This window comes from Podarcis bocagei, assembly GCF_964188305.1.
Source record: "Podarcis bocagei genome assembly, chromosome: 12".
Lineage (NCBI taxonomy): Eukaryota > Metazoa > Chordata > Lepidosauria > Squamata > Lacertidae > Podarcis > Podarcis bocagei.
In genome coordinates this window covers 57,691,097-57,718,683 of record NC_138137.1, presented here as the reverse complement: position 1 = coordinate 57,718,683, position 27,587 = coordinate 57,691,097, and the positions used below count along the sequence as shown (strand labels likewise).

The window sequence follows — 27,587 nt, the reverse complement described above, 5'->3', positions numbered from 1 at the left end:
ACTGTCAGGAAGTTCTTCCTAATGTTTAGGTGGAATCTTCTTTCTTGTAGTTTGGATCCATTGCTCCGTGTCCGCTTCTCTGGAGCAGCAGAAAACAACCTTTCTCCCTCCTCTATGTGACATCCTTTTATATATTTGAACATGGCTATCATATCACCCCTTAACCTCCTCTTCTCCAGGCTAAATATGTCCAGCTCCCTTAGCCGTTCCTCATAAGGCATCGTTTCCAGGCCTTTGACCATTTTGGTTGCCCTCCTCTGGACACGTTCCAGTTTGTCAGTGTCCTTCTTGAACTGTGGTGCCCAGAACTGGACACAGTACTCCAGGTGAGGTCTGACCAGAGCAGAATACAGTGGCACTATTACTTCCCTTGATCTAGATGCTATACTCCTATTGATGCAGCAACCTGGTACCTTCCAAAAAAATTGGACTACCACTTCCATCAGGCTGTGCTGATTGAGCCTGATGGGAGTTGTAGTCCTGAAGGGAGAGGATACCCAAATCCTGTCTGTGAAGTCTCCCCGAAGTCACCCCAGGCCTCAAAACCAAATTTCCCCTTTCTTCTAAAACAGCTTTTCTCTGCTCTTCTCTGCTTTCTCACAAGATGCTATTGCATAGGCAAAATGTTACTTTTATCAGTACGAGAGAGCTTCAAAAAGGCTAATGAATAGGCTCTAATACTCAGGCCTGGGAACTGACCCTTATCTCATTCGGTTGCAACACATCTTGGACACGCTGAAGCGCAAGGCTCCTCAACCCCCTTGGCTTCTCATCCCCCTTTCCTGGGAAGGTCGCCAAGAGTCTCAAAGATAGGAGCTTTCTGTTCATGCTCAGGAAACTCATCATGGGGCAGGGCTCCTGAGGAGGAGGAGAAAGGGGAGGGAACTGGAGGGGAATATATGCTCTGTGCAAATGACTGTGAACTTGTGCTAAGCTTGTGAGTGATCACGCTTGCTCCTTCTACCAGCCCGGATGGTAGAAATAAAGCTCTTTCTCTGAAATTATCCCTTGAGTGTCTGTTTGACTCCCATTTCCCTGTCCTGGGCGCAATGCTCTTCCCACCCGAGGGCAAAGCCTCATAAGGCTACAGTCCAAAGAGTTGGCAATGACTGCCTTAATCTCTCAGGACTCGGAAGGAACAGCGAGAGCCGGACCAAAAGAACTCACAGGCTGCGCTTGTTTCTTTTCAAAGTTTATTCAAAGTCACGTGAACAGGATACCATCAAGTCTGTGGCGCAGGCCCAGTACAGCTCAAGGCAAGTAGTCATTTTCAAGTTTAAGGCATATTTATATTTAAAAATAATAATAATCAGAAGTTCAGATTGTGCTTTTATTTCCTTTTTCGGAAAGAAGAACCGTGGACAGATCCTTGGATTTGCTGCGTTTTCCTGAGAGTAGATAGCCCAATGTGGATTTGTCCTTGTCCCTACCATCTTCCCCAAATGGAAACATTTAATTTTTTTGCTCTCACGCTAGAAAGTAAAAGGACAATTCATGTGTCCCTCTAGGCACTTCCATAGCACTGAACGCCAAGAAGAAGACCCCAAAAGCACCGATGGAGCCAATCCCTGTCTATTTGCCGTTAAGTTTCGCCAGTGAAAACAGGTGCAAATCTACCTTTACGTTTTACCTGGGCAGCCTTCATATTAGTTGTGAAAAAGCAGCTACGGGCACAGCGCTTTAGGAATCGGACCACAGGCTGGAAACTTTGCATTATGTTATAATAAAGAGTTCCATTTCCCCTCCCAGGTCTCTCATCTGCTCTCCGCCGACCTCTCTGTGTAAATCATCTCCAATTGCACACCGGAAGGAAAAGATGGGGGAAAGCCTGGCCAGTTGCATGCTGACATTAAAGAAGAGTAAGGCATATTGCAAGTGCTCCAGATGTGGAACTGCTGTGTTTACCAGTCACCGCAGTCCTTCAGGTGGAGGTCTGTATAGTTGCACAAACGGACAGGAGGTTTTGGGGCAGATTTTCCCCAAGCTGGTGGAGTGGACTACAACTCCCATCAGCTGCGGGAGCTGCGGTCTAGTAACATCACGATGGCGCTAGTCTGTTCCAGAGCTGGGACCACCAGCCTTTCCTTGGGCTGTCGCCAAGCGCTCCGGCCGAGTTGCGAGAAAAACCTCAGCAACTGGAAAGGTGGGAACAGGGGCGACGGCGGCGATAAGGCTTTGGGGCATGCACAGAGCGCCCCTTGGAAAATGGGGTCCGTTTTCTGCCTCGGCTGATGGCAAGAGCCGCTCTGACAGGGATCCCAAGCTAAAAGTGGTCCTTCCTCCAGAAATCCTGCTATGGAAACAGATCCCCAGGTGGGAAACAGACAAAGCCGCTTAGACAAAGCTCAGTGTTTGTCCCCCCCCCCCTTTTGCTGTTTTTTCCCTTCTGCATTGAGTGTGACTTGGTTAGGGACGCAATCCAGCAGCCATAGGAAGAGGTTCCTCAAAGCCACCCTCGTTCAACCTCTATTCTGAACCCGTTCCAGCTGGCAGCCCTGGTGTTGTCCCATTCGGAAGTGTGAAAACACAGAATTTCAAAGACACGCATGTGCAAAATGCAAAACGGACACTCGATTGGGAGCCGCCTAGAGAGGCTGGGGAAACTCAGCCAGATGAGCGGGGTATAAATAGTAAATTATTTATTATTGTTATTATTATTTATCCCCCCTAAAGACAGGAGATTGCAAGGTCAAAGCGAGGAGGTAACAAAAGACCTCTCCGGTGAAACGTTTGCTACGCCTTAGGAAGGTGACAAGAGCCCCTTAAATCCTCAATTGAAACAAAAGGACAAATCCACATGGAGAAACATCAGAGGTGTTTTGAATCTTGCTCTCTCCAAGCCAGCAGGATCTCAGAAACAGATAAACCCCCCCCCCAATCCGCTTTAAATACAAAAAATAGAAAAGTTTGGATCAACATTATTCATAAAAGATACAAAACCTGTGTGTATATATATATATGTACACAGAAAACAGTGGGTTTTTGGGGGGGATAGGGGAGTCTTTTTTGCCAAAAAAGAGAGCGCGGGTATTGCACTTTGTGGAATTTGGTCTTCACCCAGGAATTATTATTTTTGGAAGAGGTCGATGTGGAGGTGGGTGGGAGAAATCGAAGGCGGCTTTTGCTTTTAGAACGCAGGTCTTCCCTTTACGAATGAAGGGGGGCAAGTGCCTATTGCAGCCGCCGGGTGCCCTCCAAATGTTTCGGACTACAACTCCCATGAGGTTCGGCGCTGGCTGGTCCTGATGGGAGTTGTAGTCCGAGACGTTTGAAACCGCCCAGTGGCCTGTTGTACGAATGCAAACTGCTCCTCTGTTGAACCTGGAACTCAGATGGGACAAGGCAAATTGACGGGTCGTAGGCGGAGAATTCTGCAAGACTCTGCTATTCCTCACCTGGAATATTCACCCTGCCGGAAGGAACCCCAACGATGCCTGCATTCTGCCATCTTTCTCCTTTCCCCACGGTGCTGGTAGGAAGGCGACAGACAATGGAGTCTGCGGAGAAGGGGCCGCCAGTCCAGCCGACCGCAGCCGTTTTCCCCTGCCCCTGTCGTAACAGCCGGTGGGAAGGGAGGAAACATGCGACTCTCCGCAGCAAAAAGCACAACACAGTTGCTCAAGGGGGCAAAGAGAAAGATGGACTTGTTTCCCCACTGAGAACCTTCTAACAGAACCGAGGATCTACGGTGCACGGGAGAGTCGTGGCGGAGCGTTATCTGCACGGCGGTGTGCCAAGAAGCGGCGCAGCTGCGCAGAGACGGGAAATTTGGGGCTCTGGTTTCCTCTTCCCAACTTTCTGCAAATGCAGAGAACCCCAAAGAGATGGGGCCAAGTCGTCCTTCCCACTTAGTGCTTTTGCTAGACTTGTGCAGGACTGGCAACTAGTTTTTCAAAACAGGGGCAATCGCAGAAGTGTGGCAGTGCTGCCCACTAAGGGGAAAGGCCAGTGCTGTTATTTTTTTCTGGTGCCGAATCACTGGGGGGGGGGTGTGTGTGTGGACTGGATGATCCTTGAGGTCCCCCCTTCCAACTCTCCAGCCCACAACGACGCCCCTGAACCCACCCTACTCCTTGCGTCCTCTGGGAAGGCAGAATTTGCAGCACACGGGTTATTCTCCCAAGGTTCTCACCCGGCCAAAGTCCTGTTGTTGTTTTTTTAAAAGCTGGACCCCAAGGGGAACTTGCTGCTGGTGACATCAGCTTCCACCAGCCTGGTGGAATGTTTTGGGTTGACAGGCCTGGCTGGGCCTGATGGGAGCTGCGAGCCAAAATACCTGGTGCCAACCGGACTGGCTTTTTATGCTTGTGTGATGCTGATGGGAGGCTTCCTGCTAACACCAGGCAAGTCGCCGATTTTAGAGTTAAACCCAAACCTGTTTTCTCCTCCTATCCACTGCCCCAGTCCACCAAGATAAGGAACTGAAGCCCAGACCGATATCTAGGGGTTGGTGAATAGAATAAAAAGCACCAAAAGGTCTCAAAATTTGCTGCAGCTGGTTAAGGGGAGAGTTGGGGAACGGTGTCTAAACCACACACCTTTCAAACTGGTACAAAAACAAAAGCCCTGGATGATTCGCCTTGAGGGTTGGTACAAAGGTAGCTGTAAAAGTAAAAACCAGCCTTCAACACTGAGCAGGTTTGGTGCTTATAAGAGAAAGCACCTTAAGGTGCAGGTCAGAGTCACCAGCAGACCTCAGCCAGCTCCTTCGAAGGCTTTTCAATGTTTGACCGGTGACGGTAAAGGGAGCGTGGCCCCCTTAAGAGAGGAGCGCTGGGCTTGTTCCAAGGGGGGGAGAGAGCAAGAGGTCGCAAGCAGTGGGTCAGCCGGAGGGCTAGAAGGCCAAGGATCTCACCTCTGTGGGACCAGAAGACTGCAGGGATGTCTTCTGATTATGCTTAGCAGAGGCCGCCGGAAACTAAGGCTTGCTGGGTAAAAAGTTGGGGTGAAGACACAGAGGTTTACCAAATGGCAGGGTTTTATTGCTGGTGAAGACACTTGCGGGAACCTAAGCCAGCCGTGTGCAGTAAGATTACAGACATCCTGTTGCTCTGCTCCTTGCCCACCCCCATTCCACCAATACGACCCCCTCAACTTGGGGGTCACCGGTACCAAGCCATCCAGTTTCCAGAGCGAGGGGGGCTTTGGGGAGGGCCCCCCTCGCCTCCTCCTTCCCTTTTTCAAACCAGAGGGTAGGTTTAGGGTAGGCACCCCCAAACTCGGCCCTCCACCTGTTTTGGGACTACAAATCCCATCATCCCTGACCGCTGGTCCTGTTAGCTAGGGATGATGGGAGTTGTAGTCCCAAAACAGCTGGAGGGCTGAGTTTGGGGGTGCCTGGTTTAGGGGGTCGGGGTAGGACGTGCCGAGCTTAATGCTTTGCGGGTTTGCTGCTCTGCCAGAGTTATTTTCCGGCCATTACAGCTTTCTCTCTTGAGAGCAAGAGGACAGAACTCCCGCCTGAGCAAGGGAGAAGCAGCCGTCTTCAGGATCGGTGCAAGTTTCTCGACGTAGTGCAACGAAAACGGGTCCTTTTAAGGCCGTCGGAGAAAGACCAGACCGCAGTCTTGAGGCCGGTGCGTCTATTGCGTTTCTGTCCCCCCAAAACCGCCAAGGATCGGGGGGAGGCGGATAAGGTACTCTCCCCCCAACCCCCAATTCCAGTCCTCTGTCTCTTTTCTCGGTGTGACAACCGTGTCACACAATTGCCCCTTCAAGCGCCGCAGGAATCGAGTGCTTCGGTCGGGGAAACGAGGAGCAGCCGGATGGGCTCTGGGAAGCCCTTTCCCCTGCAATTGTTCTGTGCGCGCCGTCCTCGGAAGGTTGCTCCAGGTGTGTTAAGAGACCTCCGACTTGCAGGTGAGTCCCTGAGGAAGTTTGTTTTCCTCCTCCTCCTTCTTCCACGCAGGGGAACTCTGCGGATCGCGACGCTCCGGGGACAATGCAAAGAGGCCTCCGGGCAGCGGAAGACGCCCCCAAAGCAGGTGAGGGTGGGCAGATCCCGTGTCCCGCCGTGGCTGCGAGGCTACAGGTGAAAGCCGACCCGAACTGCTTACTTGGACTCCGCAGGGTTGTATTCTGTCTCCCCGGACGACACCTGGGAGATGCGACGCGTCGAACGCCACAGCCGCCTGTGGAACTGCCCCGACTTCACCTGCAGGCAGAAGGTGGACCAGGAAGTGGGGAATTAGATTATTATTATTATTATTATTATTATTATTAGTGTTATCAGAGTTCTAAGGTCTCAAATATAAATTAAACGTTCATAAATGTACAAGGCAAACACATACACAGGTATATAAACCACAAGTCTGAAAAATCACAGGAGAGCAATCCGGAAGCCATTTTGACTCTCCCAAAAGGACCTCAAATATTTTTCTGCGCTGAAGAAGGAAATGGGAAAGGCACCCCCTCCTAGCCTTTTTTGCTTACAAATCCTGTCTATATTTGTGTATGAACAGGGTGAGCCTGTTATCTGGATTCAGGAACCGAGTATTTACCATCACAAAGGAATGGCCAGGCTGCCCAGGTAATGCAATCAGTGACCATTATCAGGTAACCTGGCAGGCAAGATTTCTGCTGTAGACCTCCTTCTGTGATTATGTACAGTGGTACCTCGAGTTAAGAACTTAATTCGTTTCTGGAGGTCTGTTCTTAACCTGAAACTGTTCTTAACCTGAGGTACCACTTTAGCTAATGGGGCCTCCTGCTGCCGCTGCCACCGCCGCATGATTTCTGTTCTCATCCTGAAGCAAAGTTCTTAACCCGAGGTACTATTTCTGGGTTAGCGGAGTCTGTAACCTGAAGCGTCTGTAACCCAAGGTACCACTGTATGATGTTTCAAGGGGGTAGTCCCAGGGGTCAGCAAACTTTTTCAGCAGGGGGCCGTTCCACTATCCCTCAGACCTTGTGGGGGGCCGGACTATACCGTATTTTTTGCACCATAGGACGCACTTTTTCCCTCCTAAAAAGCAAGGGAAAATGTGTGTGCGTCCTATGGAACGAATGCAGGGGGGAGGCAGGCGGGAAAAGCCCCCAAGAGCCGCACACAAGCTCCATGCGCTCTTGCGGGCTTTTCCACAGGAGGGAGAAGGGACTGACTGGCGGCATCAGTCCCTTCTCCCACCTCCCAGAAAAGCCAGGAGAAGCCGCGATCTCTTTAAAAGGGTTGCACGGCTTCTGCGGGCTTTTGGGAGAGGTGAGGGAATCCCCCCACCTCCCAGTAAAGCCAGGAAAGCCCTGCGCAACCCCTCTGCCTAGGAGAGGCTGCACGGGGCTAAAGGGGAAGCCAAAACAGTGAGTGGGATCCATCCCACTCGCTGCCTTGGCTTGATCCATAGCTGCACGCAACCCCTCCGGCAGGGAGAGGTTGTGTGCAGCCTGTACGCTGCTCTTTGGGGCTGCGGGGGGGGGGAGATATTTTTTTTCTTGAATTCCCCCCCTAAAAACTGGGTGCGCCCTATGGTCCGGTGCGCCCTATGGTGCGAAAAATACGGTATATATATATTTTTTGGGGGGAGGAGAATGAACAAATTCCTATGTCCCACAAATAACCCAGAGATGCATTTTAAATAAAATGACACATTCTACTCATGTAAAAACACGCTGATTCCTGGATCATCCACAGTCTGGATTTAGAAGGCAATTGGGCCAGATCCGGCCCCCAGGCCTTAGTTTACCTACCCATAGGCTACAGGGTGGGCAATTTCTAAAGTCTATATAAGGGCTTGCGCGCCATTGTTCTGGGTTCGTCCTCCCTCCTTCGTGTGGCGAGTGAGGACCCTGTTGCAACAGTTTAATAAAGATCAGGCTTACTAGCTGCTTTGCTTCTCAATATACAGTGGTACCTCGAGTTACATACACTTCAGGTTACAGACTCTCCTAACCCAGAAATATTACCTCGGGTTAAGAACTTTGCTTCAAGATGAGAACAGAAATTGCGCGCCCATTAGCTACAGTGGTACCTCAGGTTAAGAACAGACCTCCAGAACGAATTAAGTACTTAACCCGAGGTACCACTGTAGCTAATGGGTGCGCAATTTCTGTTCTCATCTTGAAGCAAAGTTCTTAACCCGAGGTAATACTTCTGGGTTAGGAGAGTCTGTACTCTGGTTGGCCTCTGTTATTTTCTCCAGCAATAGGGAACCCACTTAAGGACTCCATATAGCAGGGGTCAAGCAAGTTGTGTTTTGTGTGGCTTGGGCCGGTTCACGGTTCCGTAGAAACTGTGATGGGCCGGAGTGTGTGTGCGCGCACACACACACACACACACGCACAAACGCTATTTCCAGCACTCCTTCCGGCACGGAAGAGGCGTGCACAGCTTCCTATTGGCTGCAGGAGCTTCTTGCAGCCAATGGGAAGCTGGCCAGCGTCACAGAAGGCGGTCACCGCTCTGCTCCGTGCCGGTTTAGTGCGGTGCGTGGGAATCGACTAAGCAGGCGGTGGGGGTCCATGGGCCAGTTAAACGACCCCCATGGGGCTGCTCCATGATCACTGCAGATGGCGACAGCAGCCACGAAATTAAAAGACGCCTGCTTCTTGGGAGAAAAGCAATGACAAACCTAGACGGCATCTTAAAAAGCAGAGACATCACCTTGCCGACAAAGGCCCCTATAGTAAAAGCTATGGCTTTCCCAGTAGTGATGTATAGAAGTGAGAGCTGGACCATAAAGAAGGCTGATCGCCGAAGAATGGATTCTTTTGAATTCTGGTGCTGGAGGAGACTCTTGAGAGTCCCATGGACTGCAAGAAGATCAAACCTCTCCATTCTGAAGGAAATCAGCCCTGAGTGCTCACTGGAAGGACAGATCCTGAAGCTGAGGCTCCAAGACTTTGGCCACCTCATGAGAAGAGAAGACTCCCTGGAAAAGACCCTGATGTTGGGAAAGGAGAAAGGGACGACAGAGGACGAGATGGTTGGACAGTGCTCTCGAAGCTACCAGCCTGAGTTTGACCAAATTGCGGGAGGCCGTGGAAGACAGGAGTGCCTGGCATGCTCTGGTCCAGGGGGTCACGAAGAGGCGGACACAACTAAATGACTAAACAACAACATGGGCCGCTTGTGGCCCATGGGCCTGAGGTTGCTGACCCCTGCCATACAGGCTCTTGGATACCCGATAAGGGAAAAGAAGCATATAACACTAGGAAGAGTTGAGCTGAAGGACAGCTGTCACTCACTTACCTCCAGAGGCTGCCCTGCTCCGACCACAATCAGCTTCCCATCCTCCAAGCCCACGAGAATGTGACTCTTCTCCTTAGTCACTGAGACGCTGTGGATGGGGACCTTCATTGCCAAAGGGGCGACAGCAGCTTGGAGGCTGAAAGGAGAGGAGGGGGGGCGACTACGTTAGGTGCCGAGGCACTTAAAATCTAAAATATGTAAAGGTGATTGTAAAGGGACCCCTGACCAATAGGTCCAGTCGTGGCCGACTCGAGTTGCAGTGCTCATCTCGTTTTACTGGCCGAGGGAGCAGGCGTACAGCTTCTGGGTCATGTGGCCAGCATGACTAAGCTGCTTCTGGCGAACCAGAAACAGCGCATGGAAATGCCGTTTACCTTCCTGCCGGAGCAGTACCTATTTATCTACTTGCACTTTGACGTGCTTTCGAACTGCTAGGTTGTCAGGAGCAGGGACCGAGCAACAGGAGCTCACCCTGTTGGGGGGATTCGAACTGCCGACCTTCTGATCGGCAAGTCCTAGGCCCTGTGGTTTAACCCACAGCAGCACCTGCGTCCCTCAAAATAACAAGCATAATAAAGGCAGGAACAAGCATGGGGAAATCTTAGTGCAGTACGACTGTAAGTTAGAATTTAAAAACAAAAAATCCAAATAATTTTAATTGGTTTTCATGTAAATATAAGAGCAACATATACCTCAAGGAGCGTCTCCTATACATACATATACATACACACACACACACGTCTCCACCCCCATCGTTCTGCCCGGACACTGAGGTCCAGCTCTGAGGGCCTTCTGGCGGTTCCCTCCCTGCGAGAACAGAGGTTACAGGGAACCAGGCAGAGGGCCTTCTCGGTGGTGGCGCCCGCCCTGTGGAACGCCCTCCCACCAGGGGGGGAAATAAACAACTACAGTGGTGCCCCGCAAGACGAATGCCTCGCAAGACGGAAAACTCGCTAGACGAAAGAGTTTTCCGTTTTGGAGGTGCTTCGCAAAACGAATCTCCTATGGGCTTGCTTCGCAAGACAATGTCTTGTGAGTTCCTGCTGGTTTTTTTTCCTTCCCCCCTTTTTCTAAGCCGCTAACCCGCTTATCAGCTGATCCGATCAGCAGATAAGCCGCTAAAAGCCGCTAATAGCGCTAATCCGCTAATCCGTCAATGGGCTTGCTTCGCAAGACGAAAAAACCGCTAGACGAAGAGAATCACAGAACGGATTCTTTTCTCTTGCGAGGCACCACTGTATCAGACTTTTAGAAGACACCTGAAGGCAGCCCTGTTTAGGGAAGCTTTTAATGTTTGATGTTTTATTGTGCTTTTAATCTTCTGTTGGGAGCTGCCCAGAGTGGCTGGGGAGAGGGCCACAGCTGAGCTCAGGCCGTGCTTTGGGGCTCCCGCAATGGGCATCCGGTTAGCTATTGCAGAACAGGACGCCGGATTGGATGGACCACTGGCCTGATCCAGATGTGCTGCCGGACTCCAACCCCCATGAGCCCCGGCCAGCGCGGTCAAGCGTCAGGCATGATGGGAGTTGTAGTCCAACAGATCCCTTGTCGGATGTGAAGATTCAGAGGCTGCTTAATGTGGACTGCTTAGAGTTCCGAGCGAGGCATGTGAGATGCTGTCTGTTCTGACACAAGGGGAACTGAGTCGAGCATCAAGGGGTGAGTCTTTACCTCTGCAGGTCCCTGATCTGTAAGGAGCACTGAATGGTCCCCAGAACGACAAACTCCTCCGTTATGCACATGGCGGTGACCTGCTCGTCCAGAGGGATGGAGACCAGATGCTTGCCGTTGACTGAGTATAGGTGTAGGGCAAACTTGTCCTTCAAGAAATGAGAGGTGGAGGTTAATAATAATAATAATAATAATTTTTATTTATACCCCGCCCTCCCCTGCCAAGGCCGGGCTCAGGGCGGCTTACAAGCAATAATAAAAACAAGTTGAATGATTACAACTTAAAAACAAAATTAAAATACAACATTAAAATACTGAAACATTAAAATATTAAAATATGCCTCCTCGCAGGAGGAGAAGGAAAAGAAAAAAGGAAGAGAGGGAGGGAATCAAATTGGCTCCAAGCCAAAGGCCAGGCAGAACAAGTCTGTCTTACAGGCCCTGCGGAAAAAGAAATCAGATCCTGGTCTCATGAGGCAGAGCGTTCCACCAGGCTGGGGCCAGTGTTGAGAAGGCCCTGGCTCTGGTTGAGGCTAATCTAACTTCCTTAGGGCCCGGGACCACAAGGGTGTTGCTATTTATGGATCTTGAGGCTCTCCGTGGGGCATACCGGGAGAGGCGGTCCTGTAGGTACGAGGGTCCTAAGCTGTGAAGGGCTTTAAAGGTCAAAACCAGCACCTTAAGTCTGACTCTGTACTCCACCAGGAGCCAGTGCAGCTTGAAAAGCTCTCGCAAGAGCCGCTCCTTCAAACGGAAACCTTAAGCGGCCCCGCCAATGCCTCGCAAAGCGCACCAGCAGAGGTCTTTGGCGCGTTTGCAAAGTTGGAAGTGAGAAAGGGCCACTGTGCAAGACGCCAGGCCTGGGCAAGGCCCTGGCTCCCAAAATGGGTCTCTCGACAAGCACCCACGAGCCCTGCGCCGCTTCTGCCAATGGCTCCACTTTGCCTTTGCCTAAACTCATGCCCGGCAGCAGCGAAGACCCCCCAGAAAAAAATCCTTTTCCTTTTTTTTTTTTTTTTATAAAATTTTTTATTGCGTTTCTTTCCATAGGTTAACAGATTAATTTACATAGCAACATACAAGAAACATTTTTTTTTTATATATATGAAGAAAAATAGAAAAAAGAAGACAAAAGTTAAATATCATCAAATTCACTTTCTTTTAGACCTCCTCACATCCTCTCAACATTGCTTTCATTATTCTAACCAGTTCAGCAATTTGTTATCTTGTTTCACGTCTTATTGTACCTTTGAGTTTATTATGTTACCAATTTCGAAAGTTTGTAATTTGTTTTCAAGACTTTTAATAAACATAATATTTTGTTTCTAATTTATCTCGTTTTTTTCATCATTACTTACTTTATCATTTACTTAGATAAATTGCAGAAGCGTGACGTTTCTTAATCGTGCACAATCTTAACATTCAAACAACTTATAGTATTTTTGCAAATAGTCCTTAAATTTTTTCCAGTCTTCCTCCATTGTTTCTTCGCTCAGATCTCGGATTCTGCCAGTCATTTCTGCCAACTCCATGTAGTCCATCAGCTGCGTCTGCCAGTCCTCCAGTGTGGGTAAATCTGGTGTCTTCCAGAACTTTGCAATAAGGATCCTTGCTGCTGTGGTTGCATACATAAACAAGGTTCTATCCTTCTTTGGCACCTTCCGGTCCACCATGCCCAGAAGAAAGGCCTCTGGTTTCTTAGAGAAGGTATATCTGAATACCTTTTTCAGCTCATTATGTATCATTTCCCAAAAGGCCTTTACTTTCGGGCAGGTCCACCAAAGGTGAAAGAATGTCCCTTCTGCCTCCTTGCATTTCCAACACTTATTATCAGAAAGATGATATATTTTAGCCAACTTGACTGGGGTCATGTACCACCGGTATACCATTTTCATAATGTTCTCTTTCAAGGCACTACATGCCGTGAATTTCATACCGGTGTTCCATAACCTTTCCCAGTCCTCAGACATAATGTTGTGTCCTACATCCTGTGCCCATTTTATCATAGCAGATTTAACTGTCTCATCCTGTGTGTTCCATTTAAGCAGCAAGTCATACATCCTCGAAAGTACCTTAGTCTTTGGTTCTAGTAACTCCGTCTCCAGTTTCGATTTCTCCAACTGAAAACCCACTTTTTTATCCATTTTAAATACCTCTTGAATTTGAGCATAATGTAACCAATCTCGCACCTTACTTTTTAGTTTGTCCTGGCTTTGGAGCTTCCAATTATCTCCAACTCTTTCAATCAATTCCCAATATTTTGGCCAGTAGGCCTCCATATTGGGCCTTTTTTTAGAAATCTTGGCTTCCACTGGTGATAACCACCTCGGGGTCTTACTTTCTAATAAGTCCTTGTACTTCATCCAGACGGCAAAAATTGATTTTCTGACAATATGGTTTTTAAACAGTTTGTGAACCTTCGCCTTGTCATACCACAAGTATGCATGCCACCCATACACATTATCAAACCCTTCCAGATCTAGGACATCGGTGTTTTCCAACAGAAACCAATCCTTCAACCAGCAGAAGGCTGCAGCTTCGTAGTACAACCTTAAATCCGGCAGGGCAAACCCCCCTCTTTCTTTTGAGTCAGTTAGTATTTTAAATTTTATTCGGGGCTTTTTGCCCTGCCAGACAAACTTAGAGATATCCTTCTGCCATTTTCCAAAACATTCCATTCTGTCCACGACCTGAAGGGTTTGAAATAAGAATAACATTTTTGGCAAGACACACATCTTTATAGCTGCGATTCGGCCTGACAAGGTAAGTTTCAATCTTGACCAAATATCCAAGTCTTTTTTAATTTCCAACCAACATTTTTCATAATTATCTTTGAAAAGGTTTAAATTTTTAGTGGACAAGGATACCCCCAGGTATTTCACTTTTTTAACCACACTTAGCTCTGTCTCTTTCTGGTACCCCTCTATCTCTGTAGGTGTCAAATTTTTGACCAAAACCTTAGTTTTTTGTTTGTTTAGCTTAAATCCCGCCACCCGACCAAACTCCAAGATAAGTTCCAGAACTCTTTTTGTACTAGATTCTGGCTCCTGTACTGTCAAGACTAAGTCATCTGCGAAAGCTTTCAGTTTGTATTGTTTCGCTCCGACCACTATACCTTGCACCAACTGGTCCTCCCTGATCATATTCAGCAATACCTCCAGAACAGAAATAAATAGCAGAGGGGATAAAGGGCACCCCTGTCGTGTCCCTTTTTCAATTTGGAGTTCCTCCGATACCACATTGTTCACTATCAGCTTAGCTTTTTGCTCTGAATAAATTGCTTCTAGTCCATTTTCAAACCCCCGTCCCACTCCCATCCCTTTCAAGTTTTTCTTCATAAACATCCAAGAAATGTTGTCAAATGCTTTCTCCGCATCAATGAAGATTAAGGCTGCCCTTGTGTTTCTAATTCGCAACAGCTCCAATATATCAATAATGTTCCTAGTGTTGTCAGACATGTGTCTACCAGGGAGAAAGCCTGCTTGGTCCTTGTGAATTACTTCATTTAATACATTTTTAAGTCTATTCGCTAAAATGTCTGCAAATATTTTGTAATCCACATTCAGGAGTGAGATGGGACGGTAATTCTTAAGCTGGGTCTTTTCCCTTTCTGATTTGGGTATCAATGTGATGAATGCTTCTTTCCACGTTTCCGGTGCCCTCCTCCCCTCCATAATCTGGTTACAAACCTCCAACAACGGTTGTATCAAGAAGTCCTTCAAAGTCTTATAATATTTGGAGGTGAGTCCATCCGGGCCTGGAGATTTGCCAAGTTGCATATTTTGAATGGCACCTTCAATTTCCTGTTGAGTTATTTTGCTGTTGAGAATTGATCTTTTGTCTTGACTTATTTTGGATAGTCCATTTGTCCTCAAAAATTGGTCTATTTCCGATTCTTTCTGAGGCCCCTGTGCATAAAGCTCTTTGAAGTATCTGTGGAAGCACTTTCTTATTTCTTCTGGTTTCTGAACTATTTTTCCTTGAATCTCCAAGTTTGTAACCGTATTTAACTTTTGTCTTTTTTTCAACTGCCAGGCTAGCAACTTTCCACATTTGTTTGCTGATTCAAACGATCTCTGCTTCATTTGTTTAATTTTCCATTCAATCTCTTGATTGATCAGTTTCGAATATTGTGCTTGATGGAATTTGATCTCTCTTAGCACCTCTTTTGACTTTGGTTTGGTTCTCAGCTTTTTCTCTCCTTCACTTATTTTCTCTAGAATTTTTTCCTTTTTTCCATTCCAAAATTTTCTCTTTATTGTATTCTGTTGTATCAGAAACCCTCTCATTACAGCTTTACTTGCGTCCCAGATTGTTCTTTTCTCCACCGTAGTGTTCAAATTTATTTCAAAATAGTCCTTTAGGGTTTTTTGGGCCTTCTTAACAATCTCTTGATCTCTCAACAAGGTGTCATTCATTCTCCATCTGAAGGATCCGGTTGGGATAAGTCTCAATTCCATTTTCAAAGCGTTATGGTCGGAGCAGGTTTTTGGGCAGATTTCCACTTTTCTTGTTTTCGGTGCCATCCCTCTAGATATCCAAATTTGGTCGATTCGTGTCCATGACAGATGGGCCTCAGAAAAGAAGGTTCCTTCTTTACCCAAGGGGTTCCTTGTCCTCCAAATGTCAATCAAGTCCATATTGTCTGTCATTTCAAAAAAGGTTTTAGGAAGTCTGCCGTCTGTTGTTAAGTTTTGATTTTGGGATTTGTCCATATTTGTTGACACCACCCCATTCATATCTCCCATCACAATAATGTTAGAATAATCCAGATAGTCCATCATTGTCTCATGCAGCTTCTTGTAGAATTCTGATTTTCCATCATTTGGCGCATAAATTCCTAATATCAAAATCTTCTCTCCTTGTGTTTGAATTTCAATTGCGAGAGTTCTTCCATGATCATCTTTAAATAGAAATTTTGGTGACAGGTTCTCCTTTGCATAAATTACAACGCCTCTTTTTTTAACTTTGTCAGATGAAATAAATTCTTGGCCAAGTCTTTTATTGATTAATACTTTCCTGTGGAGCCTAGTCACATGTGTTTCTTGGAGGCATATTACGTCCAATTGTTCTTTTTTTAGGATATGAAATATCCTCCTTCTTTTTTCCGGAGAATTCCCGCCATTTATATTCCAACTAAGTAGCTGCAGAGACATCCTGTTCTAATTAAGATGTTCTTAGGGTGAGGTGCCTTCCTTTTGCTCAGATCCCGAGGAAAAAAATCCTTTTCCTCTTCCCTCCCTGATGTTCTTTCCTTGTGCGTCGTGGCTTTTTAAAAGTGTAAGCCTGCGGCTAAGGACCATCTAGTTTTGACCGTACGTAAACTGCTCTGGGATTTTTCTTGGCTGGACAAGCGCTCTGAATAAATACGAAATGAATAAATGTAGGGGTGCAAATATCCAGAGTGTGGGGGTCAGGTGGGACTGCTATGAGGAATTATGAAATATGGAGCAAGCCATTGTGTCAGCGATGAAAGCACTGCGTTGACTGGGTTTGATTCATTGGCAATAATTTCTGACCGAATCCCACAAGCCTCTCCATCTCTGCCATTTGCTTTCTCTACGCCTGACAGGCATGTATAAGTATTCTAAATACACAGGACAGTTGTTCATCAGGCATCCTGGGTTATAAAGATAGTATGTAACTTTGATATAGTTAATCTTTAGGAAGATCTTAAGGGCCAGGACGCAGGTGGCACTGTGGGTTAAACCACAGAGCCTTGGACTTGCCCCCGTGACGGGGTGAGCTCCCGTTGCTCAGTCCCTGCTCCTGCCAACCTAGCAGTTCAAAAGCACGTCAAAGTGCAAGTAGATAAATAGGTACCCTCTGGCGGGAAGGTAAACGGCGTTGCCGTGCGCTGCTCTGGTTCACCAGAAGCAGCTTAGTCCTGCTGGCCACATGACCCGGAAGCTGTACGTCGGCTCCCTCAGCCAATAAAGTGAGATGAGCGCCGCAACCCCAGAGTCGGTCACGACTGGACCTAATGGTCAGGGGTCCCTTTACCTTTAAGGGCCAGGAAGAGAGTTCACAAGGAGATTGTAAATACTCTTTCCTTGCCATCCTTCCTTCCTTTCCTGCCTGTTTATGACCTCCGGGGTTTTGCTGAATGCATTCCTCTAGTCCTGGTTTATTTACTCTCAGATATGTATGCATGCTCAAAGTAGTCTTTGTAGTTAACAGGATTTCTTCTGATCTGGCTTTGTCCCACGTGGGGCTTTTTGAAACACTCAGAGGAAATCTGATTGGTTCTTACGAACACTGTGCGAAAAGTTCTTTTGTGAATAAAACGACCTGGGCCAAGGGGTGGACGGGGGAATTATTATACGCACTCCTCCCAGAGTCTTGCTGGTCAAGCCTTGTGTGTATTCTATTAATCAGAGTCCACTACTTCCTTGCTTTGGGAACGCTACAATAAAAACCGACACCGAATGAGATTTTGGCTCCGTGGGCTCCTTCCGTCCTGATTCTACAAGCCCCCAGTTTGTTTCTACAAAGGTCCCTGCGCTGCAGAGAGAGACCCGTTTGAGAATCGCTCGGGACTCGTCTCTCTCATCCGCCAAGGTGACCCGCCTGCTTCGCCCACTCCAAGCAAGGCCTCCCGCAGCTCACCTTCAGAGAGGCTCTCCCTTCCACGGTCGTCTGCACCACGACCTGCCCCTCGTGCCCCATGGTGAGGTTGGAGACTGTCACTGGCAAGGAGCTCTCGCAGGGAGGCCTTAACGATTGCATGAACTGGCCTCGGCGGACGGTGTGCACAATGACGGTGCCATCCTGGAAGAAGAGAAAGTTTTCCGCGATGAGAAGGATGCCAAGGAAGGGAACGTGGGGGGAGAGAAAGAGAGCGCATAATAATAACAATAACAATAACAATAACAATAACAATAATAATAATAATAATAATAATAATAATTTCTATTTATACTCCCCAGCCAAGACCAGGCTCAGGGCGGCTAACGCCAGGTATAAAAACAATTGATTAAAATACAACTTAAAAACAAGATTAAAGTACAATCTTAAAACGCAGCCTCATTTCTTTTTTTTTTTTTTGAAAATTCTTTTTATTTTATTTCTGACATATACACCAACATAAAAAACCACAAACAATCCAAAAAGGATAAAAAAGAGAGAGAGGGGGGGGGGAAGAAATAAAGCAAAATACAAAGGCACAAAAAAGTCACATAACAAAAACATTAGATTCATACTGTTTTGATAAACTGACTTCCCTCCACCACGGTTTGAGCTGTATCCCAATGTTTTCTTCTGCAGAATCTTTTTACCACTTTTATCTCTACATCGCCGGTTTTATATTACCCCTACTGTAATTTTAATATTTCCTAAATTTGTTTCCATGTATGTAATGAATTTGTTCCAATCATTAATAAATTTGGTGTTTTTCTGATACCTGATCTTCTGTGTCATTTTTGCTAACTCTATATACTCGAATAACTTAATTTGCCATTCTCTGATAGTTGGGATTTTGGGTGTTTTCCAGTTCTGCGCTAACAATATTCTGGCTGCTACCGTTGCATATTGAAACATGGTTTGATCTTCCTTCTTAATCTCATCTCCGACCATTCCTAAAAGAAAGGCTTCAGGTTTTTTAGGGAAGTTATATTTCAAAACCTTTTTTAATTCATCGTAAATGAGACCCCAAAACCTTTTCACTATTTCACATGTCCACCACATATGGTGGAAATCACCCTCCTTCTTTTTACATTTCCAGCAGGTTTTGTCCCCTGTTCTATACATCTTTTCTAGTTTCACTGGAGTGATGTACCAACGATGTACCAAAACGCAGCCTCATTTCAGTAGAAACTCAAATCAAAAACTTTGGGGGGATGAAAATGTCAAATCTTCACCAAGGCCAACTATCCGATAAGATACCTTTATTGTCATTGTCCCATTACAGAACAATGAAAAATCTACATAAGACATTCAAAACCCCCTAAAAACTCTGAAACCCCATTTTAAAATACAATATACTCCTATAGAGACTGCTTATACTGCGTTTAAAGCCAGAATTGCCTTTGGGTAGAAACTGTTTCTCAGGAGGCTAGCCCTAGTCTTTATAACCCTGGACCTTCTTCCAGAAGGCAGAAGCTGAAAGAGATCATTTCCGGGGTGCGCACTATCCTGCGCTATCTCTGCAGCTTTCTTGTGACACTTGGAAGCGTAGATTTGGTCCAAGCCTTTGTGAGGTTCCTAGACACCCTTCTGCCTCTTGTCATCAGAATCTTCTGGGTTCAACTGCATGTGTACCAGGAGGCGGCCGTGGACAAGAATGAGGTCCCTGCTAAGCGGCGTTCCCACAGGAGATCCAGAAAAGGCGCGTTCCAGCCCGGAAGACACACACAGACCCCGCTGCGGCTCACCTTGGACCCCGAGACGGCCATGTCCAACTCGGTGCTGATGGCGACGCACGTGACTTCGTCGTCGTGCCCGTAGAGAACCTGGACGGGCTTGGGTGCCAGGCCACAGGAGAAGCCACCCTGGGGCAGAGGAGAAAAGAGGCCGTCAACAGAATCTCTCAGAACCATAGAGATGGAAGGGTCATCCAATCCAACCCTCCTCTTACCTGCTGCAGGACCTGCCAAACCATGCAGGTGGTATCCCGTGACCCGGATATGAGGTAGATTCCGCACAGATCTAAGGCCAGGCAAGTGACGACGTCTGCAGGGAGAGGAGAGGGGAATCACCAGAACAGAAACACACGGATAACGGTCCCCAGTTAGTTACCTTATCTACATGCAGAGGATAAACATATATACTGTATTTCCTGGCGTATAAGACTACCGTATTTTTCGCACCGTAGGGCGCACCGGACCATAGGGCGCACCCAGTTTTTAGGGGGGGAATCCAAGAAAAAAAATCTTCCCACCCCCGCAGCCCCAAAGAGCAGCGTACAGGCTGCACACAACCTCTCCCTGCCGGAGGGGTTGCGTGCAGCTATGGAACAAGCCAAGGCAGCGAGCGGGATGGATCCCACTCACTGTTTTGGCTTCCCCTTTAGCCCCGTGCAGCCTCTCCTTGGCGGAGGGGTTGCGCGCAGCTATGGATCAAGCCAAGGCAGCAAGCTGGATGGATTCTGCTCGCTGTTTCGGTTCCCCTTTAGCCCCGTGCAGCCTCTTCCTCCTGGGAGAGGCTGTCTGGGGCTAAAGAATCCATAGCCCCATGTAGCCTCTCCTTGGCGGAGGGGTTGCGCGCAGCTATGGATCAAGCCAAGGCAGCGAGCGGGATGGATCCCACTCACTGTTTTGGCTTCCCCTTTAGCCCCGTGCAGCCTCTCCTAGGCAGAGGGGTTGCGCAGGGCTTTCCTGGCTTTACTGGGAGGTGGGGGGATTCCCTCACCTCTCCCAAAAGCCCGCAGAAGCCGCACAACCCTTTTAAAGAGATCGCGGCTTCTCCTGGCTTTTCTGGGAGGTGGGAGAAGGGACTGATGCCGCCAGTCAGTCCCTTCTCCCTCCTGTGGAAAAGCCCGCAAGAGCGCACGGAACTTGTGTGCGGCCCTTGGGGGCTTTTCCCGCCTGCCTCCCCCCTGCATTCGTTCCATAGGACGCACACACATTTTCCCTTGCTTTTTAGGAGGGAAAAAGTGCGTCCTATGGTGCAAAAAATACGGTACTTCTTAACCCAGGAAAATATTCTCAAAAGTCGGGGGTCGTCTTATACGCCGGCTACAGCAGCAGCTCCTGCAGCAACTCCCCACCAAAGGACAAAACGACAGCAAATTAAATCAGAGGACACCAAGCTCTCTAGATGAAGCAGAAATACGCTTGAAAATTGGCCCCAGAAGCCCCCGGCTACTGGGAAGTGGAGCGGATTTCCGAGCCGGACTGGAGACTGGTTTTTTAAATTTTTATTTGGTGTGCGTTGGAAGAGGGGTAGTCTTATACGGCGAGTATATCCCAAACTCTATATTTTAACTGGGAAAGTTGGGGGTCGTCTTATACACCCAGTCGTCTTATACGCCGGAAAATACAGTACATATGTACAAATGGAGGAGCGTTCAAGGACAACTCCCCGCAGGCAGAAAAGGAGTGTGTCAGGGACGCAATAGTAAGATGACTTTAAAGACAGGAAACAAAGAACAACCAGTTTAGCCACTGCTCACTAGGATGATATTCTTCGAATTTTCAGTGAACAAAACGGGAAAGAAACTTTAGGAAGAGGTAACAGAACAATAATACTATTGGAATTATGAGAACGGCTCGTCTGAAAATCCTCCTTCCCTTCTCCATTAGCATGCATTTGCTAGAATTTGTATATAAATGCTAGCTTTTCAGTGGTTAGTTAAGCTTGAAGTCCCTCAGGCATGCTTTCAAAATTATTTAGGTTTTTAAATCGTGGGCAAGAAGATTCACAAAAAAGGAAGGAACTAGCACTCGGTCGTTTCCATTCTCTTCTCCCCGCAGCCATGACGACCAGAAACATGCCCTTTTAAGATTGAAGACAGAACGAAAGGGAAGCAGCAGGTCTCAGGGTGCCAGAGCCTGCACTCAAGAAGGAAAATAATACGCTGGCATTTAGACGTTCAGCATGCTCTGTTTTTCGATTCCTCGCGATTTTCAGAAGGGAGTCTCTCTTCCCGCGAGTCGTGGCCTCCTACCTATGTGCCTGCTGATGTGTCCCACAACCTTCCCTCGGCTGAGGGATGTCACCCGCAAGCTGTTGTCCCAGTGGCCTCCGCTGAAGAGGAGCTTCCCATCGTGAGAGACCGTCAGCGTCTTGGAGGACACGTCCACACCTGGAGCAACGGGTCCATACAGGAAGCGCTGGGTCCTAGCAGGAGGGAGGGAGAAAGAGAGATAGATGTTCCTGCCAAGCAGCGAAGCCTGCATTTTAGGCAGGTTAGGAAAAGGGATCAGGGACCCATCGAAACACCTGCTGAAACCGCACACCTCGCCACTGAAGACTCCTTTACCTAGGCCAGTGTTTCTCAAATTCCCTGGCTGTTGCTAGACTACAACTCCCATCATCATCCCTGACCAGGGCCGGATTTAGGTTTGATGAGGCCCTAAGCTACTGAAAGTAATGGGACCCTTGATATGTCCAGCTGTCCTTTGTCAACAACAAATTGTCGCTGGTTTTTTTTTTGTGTTGAATATATGCTATATGGTACTTTACGGACCTCATAGGTATCTCAAGCCACCTGAACATAACAAAATATGTATTTTATCAAAGTAATTGTTGAACTGAAATACCGTTAAAGGTAAAGGGACCCGTGACCATTAGGTCCAGTTGTGACAGACTCTGGGGTTGCGGCGCTCATCTCGCTTTATTGGCCGAGGGAGCCGGCGTACGGCTTCCGGGTCATGTGGCCAGCATGACTAAGCCGCTTCTGGAGAACCAGAGCAGCGCATAAAAATGCCGTTTCCCTTCCCGCCAGAGTGGTACCTATTAATCTACTTGCACCTTGACGTGCTTTCGAACTGCTAGGTTGGCAGGAGCAGGGACCGAGCAACAGGAGCTCACCCTGTCACGGGGATTCGAACCGCCAACCTTCTGATCGGCAAGTCCCAGGCTCAGCGGTTTAACCCACAGCGCCACCCGCATCCCCCCATTTGTATATATAGCTCAGAATAAATATACTGCACTGAAGAACCTGGAACTCTGAGCATTTCTGCTAAAGCGCCGCGGAGAATTCGCGACAAGGTGGGAGCGAAGCCCAGACTCACTTTGCGTTGGAGACAGTGGGGTCTTTGGTGAAGCTGAAATAGTTGGAGATGTTCTTGTCATAGGGCAGCCAGCCATGTGTGCCTAGCAGCCCGTTGGCACTGACAGTGACCTGGAAGAAGTTGTTGGGGGGGCAAATTAGTCAATAAGAAAGGCAGAGAAGCAGCTCACGGCGACGCAGGGGAGATGGGGAAGGAAGAGGGCAAACAGGAATCGCAGCATCCTTCCTGGGACAAGGGGATGCCCACCCAAAGAGCTGTAGAACTGTTGCAGAATTGGAAGGGGACCCCCCAAATGTCATCTAGGTTCAACCCCCCTGCAAGGAGGCCTTGGGAGAAAAGCATCAATTTTCTGATCGGAGGGCCTTCTCGGTGGTGGCACCCGCCCTGTGGAACGCCCTCCCAGCAGATGTCGAGGCAATAAAACTATTTTACTTTTAAAAGACAACTGTTTAGGGAAGTTTTTAATGTCTGGCGCTGTATTGTTTTTAATATTTGGTTGGATGCCGCCCAGAGTGGCTGGGGAAACCCAGCCAGATGGGCGGGGTATAAATAATAAATTATTATTATTATTATTAGTTTGAACCTACCAGCATATCGGGATATCCCTGAGTCATGAAGGAGTGGGCTTGGTTTTTGGGAACCACAGCCTGGACGAGGGGGATCCCGTCGCTGATGCTCTGAAAAAGGACAAGACGAGTCACTGCTTTTTGCCGCTTGGTTTCGGCAAAATCTGTGCTGTTACACGGTTCCCTTTGTGATAATTCCCCACCACCAGCTACAGAAGAGGAACACACCCACCTCCAGCCTTGCTCTGGGAAAGGAAAGGGAGTCGCAGGAGATAGGCGGGTGGCAATGCCCTTTCATACGTATCATGCAATTGAGGGGCACTCAACGGTCATCTAGTCCAACCCCCTTTCAACGCAGGAATCTCAAACTAAAGCATCCACAGCCACCCAACCTCTGCTCAGCCCGGTCTTATTCAACATCTTTATCAACGACTTGGATGATGGACTCAAGGGCATCCTGATCAAATTTGCAGATGACACCAAACTGGGAGGGGTGGCTAACACCCCAGAGGACAGGATCACACTTCAAAACGACCTTGACAGATTAAAGAACTGGGCCAAAACAAACAAGATGAACTTTAACAGGGAGAAATGTAAAGTATTGCACTTGGGCAAAAAAAATGAGAGGCACAAATACAAGATGGGTGACACCTGGCTTGAGAGCAGTACATGTGAAAAGGATCTAGGAGTCTTGGTTGACCACAAACTTGACATGAGCCAACAGTGTGACGCGGCAGCTAAAAAAGCCAATGCAATTCTGGGCTGCATCAATAGGAGTATAGCATCTAGATCAAGGGAAGTAATAGTGCCACTGTATTCTGCTCTGGTCAGACCTCACCTGGAGTACTGTGTCCAGTTCTGGGCACCACAGTTCAAGAAGGACACTGACAAACTGGAACGTGTCCAGAGGAGGGCAACCAAAATGGTCAAAGGCCTGGAAACGATGCCTTATGAGGAACGGCTAAGGGAGCTGGGCATGTTTAGCCTGGAGAAGAGGAGGTTAAGGGGTGATATGATAGTCATGTTCAAATATAGAAAAGGATGTCACATAGAGGAGGGAGAAAGGTTGTTTTCTGCTGCTCCAGAGAAGCGGACACGGAGCAATGGATCCAAACTACAAGAAAGAAGATTCCACCTAAACATTAGGAAGAACTTCCTGACAGTAAGAGCTGTTCGACAGTGGAATTTGCTGCCAAGGAGTGTGGTGGAGTCTCCTACTTTGGAGGTCTTTAAGCAGAGGCTTGACAACCATATGTCAGGAGTGCTCTGATGGTGTTTCCTGCTTGGCAGGGGGGTTGGACTCGATGGCCCTTGTGGTCTCTTCCAACTCTATGATTCTATGATTCTAAAAACCTCTGAGGAAGGAGAGCCCACCACTTCTTGTGGGGGTCTGTTCCCCTGCCCAACAGCTCTTGCCACCAGAAAATTCTTCCTGATGTTGAGATGGAATCTCCTTCATTGTAACTTGAAGTCGCTGGTGCGAGTCCCACCCTCCAGGAACAGGAGGAAACAGGCTTCTTCCGTCTTCCATGGGAGAGCGCTTCAGATATTTAAAGATGGCTCTCATATCACCTCTCGGTCTTCTCTTCTTCTTGCCCGGGCTAAGCACCCCCAGCTCCTTCGACCGTTCCTCATCAGGCTTGGTTTCCGGACCCTTGACCATCTTGGTTGCCCTCCCTTTCTGCGTGTTCCAACTTGTCAATGCCCTTCTTGAACTGCGGTGTGTTTGCGTGTGCCAGCGGTACCTCTGGTTGCGAACGGGATCCATTCCAAAGGCCCATTCGCAACATGAAAAGAACGCAACCCGCAGCGGCGCGTTTGTGCATGCGCAGGATGTGATACACCGCTTCTGTGCATGTGCGAGCGGAGAAACCCGGAAGTAACCCTTTCCGGTACTTCCGGGTCGCCGCGGGACTTAACCTGAAAGAATGTAACGTGAAGCGGACGTGACATGAGGTATGGCAGTATTCTACACGCGGACACACAAAATCACACCCTGGAGGAAATAGACTTACTTCAGCAAAGAAGGACTTCAGCTCACTGAGGTTCTCAAAGACGTTGGGGGGGATGGTGTCCAGGCGAGAGAGTCTCTTGGACGCTGCGTTTTCGGCAGAGAGCCGGGCTGGATGGGGCTCCTAGAGGAGAGAGGGAGAAGTATATTTCAAACGGGATATTGGCATGTTGCATCCTATTTAACTTTATGTGTCAAACCTCGGTTTCTTATGGCCCCCGCCTACTTGCTGTCCTGTACAATCCACACAGGACACGGGTGGTGCTGTGGGTTAAACCACAGAGCCTAGGACTTGCCAATCAGAAGGTCGGTGGTTCGAATCCCCGCGACGGGGTGAGCTCCCGTTGCTCGGTCCCTGCTCCTGCCAACCTAGCAGTTCGAAAGCACGTCAAGTGCAAGTAGATAAATAGGTACCACTCCGGCGGGAAGGTAAACGGCGTTTCCTTGCACTGCTCTGGTTCGCCAGAAGCGGCTTAGTCATGCTGGCCACATGACCCGGAAGCTGTATGCCGGCTCCCTTGGCCAATAAAGCAAGATGAGCGCCGCAACCCCAGAGTCGGTCACGACTGGACCTAATGGCCAGGGGTCCCTTTACCTTTACCTTTACAATCCACACACCCCATGAGATGAAAAGGTGGTTAACACTATGGGGAACACAGTGATGAAGGCAGGAGGGGGCTTTCCACAGATCATTTCGTAGGCTGACATGCCAAGACATATCCATGTGGGAAAAGCCAAGCAGCCAAAATGATATTGTAATGTATTTTTAATCTTTTGTTGGAAGCCGTCCAGAGTGGGCAGGGTGATAATAATAATAGTAATAATAATAATAATTTCCCCAGCCACTCTGGACGGCTTAAAGATTAAAAATACATTAAATATATTACTATTAAAAGCCGCCAATGGCGCATTAAACCACCAGCACTCCCTCTCCCCATTCTGCTGTTCTGCAAATTGGGTACGGCGCTGCTGTCAGTGTCTGGCTAGGACCTGGGAGAGAGCTGGGTTCGAATCCTCCCTCAGCCACAAAGCGCACTGGGTGACCTTGGGCCTCTCACGGCTTCTCAGCCTCACCTACTTCGCGGGGTTGTTGTGGGGTGAAAATGGGGAGTGGGGGACAACTGTGTACACCCCCTTAAGGTACTTAAAAATGTGGGATATACACACAATGAAATAAATCTGAAACAGAAGCTGTAAGCGGTGTGTGAAATTTAAAAATAGACCCTATTTTCAACGAGAAAGAGAAGCAGAGAAATGCAAACCAGGGCGTTGCCCGCCTTCTGCCATCTTCCACCTGGGCCTTGCAAAATGGCCGCCTGCCTACAGGTCAGGTGTGTGTCGCCTGCCCCCCTGTTGCCTTCTTGGCAAAAATCCGCAGGACACCTTGACGGCTCCTCCTACCTTCAGCAGCTGGCAGGGGGTCTGCCCAAAGTTACTGATGATGCCCTCCAGAGCCTTCCTTTGGGTCTCGTCGGCGATGGCATCCAGGTCAACCGCCCCTGAAATGAATTTTGGGTGGCATGAGGGACATACGAAGTGCGGTGTAAATCAGGACTGGGGGAGCTGTGGCCCGCAAGATGCAGCAGTTAGGGACTCCACTCCACGTTGGAGTAGGGTTCGCTCCTGAGCCTTTTTCTTCTCCTGAAGATATCCCACAAGGCAGCGGAGGTTTAGGGTCAGAGTTTTCCTTCTCCTAGATGGGCTCCCTTCCTAGGTAGACGAGCCCCATCTGCCCCTCACTTTCCTCTGCAGCCCATGCAAAAATGCCTTCTTGAATAAATAATAATAATTGTTACATTGTGGGTGAACATATGAGCTCTTGTTTATTCACAGGCCAGAACAGAACTGAACTGAAGGGTTCAGCCAGCCTGCTTATATAGAGCTCCACTACAAAACAACTGTAACAACTTTCTGCAACTATCCAATCACTGAACGTCACTTTCAATCCCCTATTTGCATATGTGGACCTGAGTGAAAAGTGTCTACAGTATCCCCCTGCTGGCCTAGGGTGTCCCAGTGTACATAACAATAACAACAACAACAACAACAATTTTATTATTTATACCCTGACCACCAGGCTGGGTTTCCCCAGCCGCTCTGGGCGGCTTCCAACATAACACTAAAAAGAAAATAAAACTTCAAACATTTAAAAACTTCCCTAAACAGGGCTGCCTTCAGATGTCTTCTAAAAGTCAGATAGTTGTTTATTTCCTTGACATCTGGTGGAAGGGTGTTCCACAGGGCGGGTGCCACTACCAAGCAGGCCCTCTGCCTGGTTCCCTGTAACCTCACTTCTCTCAGTGAGGGAACCTCCAGAAGGCCCTCGGAGCTGGATGGAGGTGGAGACGCTCCTTCAGGTATACTGGACCGAGGCCGTTTAGGGCTTTCAAGGTCAGCACCAACACTTTGAATTGTGCTCGGAAACATACTGGGAGCCAATGTAGGTCTTTCAAGACGGGTGTTATATGGTCTCGGTGGCC

At 48.2% G+C, this 27,587-nt stretch overlaps 1 protein-coding gene across 7 annotated transcripts in view; it reads right to left on the bottom strand.

Moving 5' to 3' along the window:
- Nucleotides 1-1,176: 1,176 nt before the first annotated feature.
- The window catches only part of NBEAL2 (neurobeachin like 2), a 242,208-nt gene continuing 215,797 nt past the window's right edge, over nucleotides 1,177-27,587 (bottom strand). For all 7 annotated transcript variants that reach the window (XM_081163423.1, XM_081163421.1, XM_081163425.1 and 4 more), the window contains 11 exons: nucleotides 26,509-26,606; nucleotides 25,112-25,231; nucleotides 23,118-23,207; nucleotides 22,531-22,640; nucleotides 21,462-21,634; nucleotides 19,431-19,525; nucleotides 19,228-19,344; nucleotides 17,465-17,626; nucleotides 10,856-11,004; nucleotides 9,185-9,320; nucleotides 1,177-6,154 (listed from right to left, as the gene is read on the bottom strand). In XM_081163423.1, coding sequence (XP_081019549.1) covers nucleotides 6,053-6,154; nucleotides 9,185-9,320; nucleotides 10,856-11,004; nucleotides 17,465-17,626; nucleotides 19,228-19,344; nucleotides 19,431-19,525; nucleotides 21,462-21,634; nucleotides 22,531-22,640; nucleotides 23,118-23,207; nucleotides 25,112-25,231; nucleotides 26,509-26,606 — 1,352 coding nt within the window. In that variant the 3' untranslated portion in view covers nucleotides 1,177-6,052. The remainder of the gene's footprint in view (nucleotides 6,155-9,184; nucleotides 9,321-10,855; nucleotides 11,005-17,464; nucleotides 17,627-19,227; nucleotides 19,345-19,430; nucleotides 19,526-21,461; nucleotides 21,635-22,530; nucleotides 22,641-23,117; nucleotides 23,208-25,111; nucleotides 25,232-26,508; nucleotides 26,607-27,587) is intronic.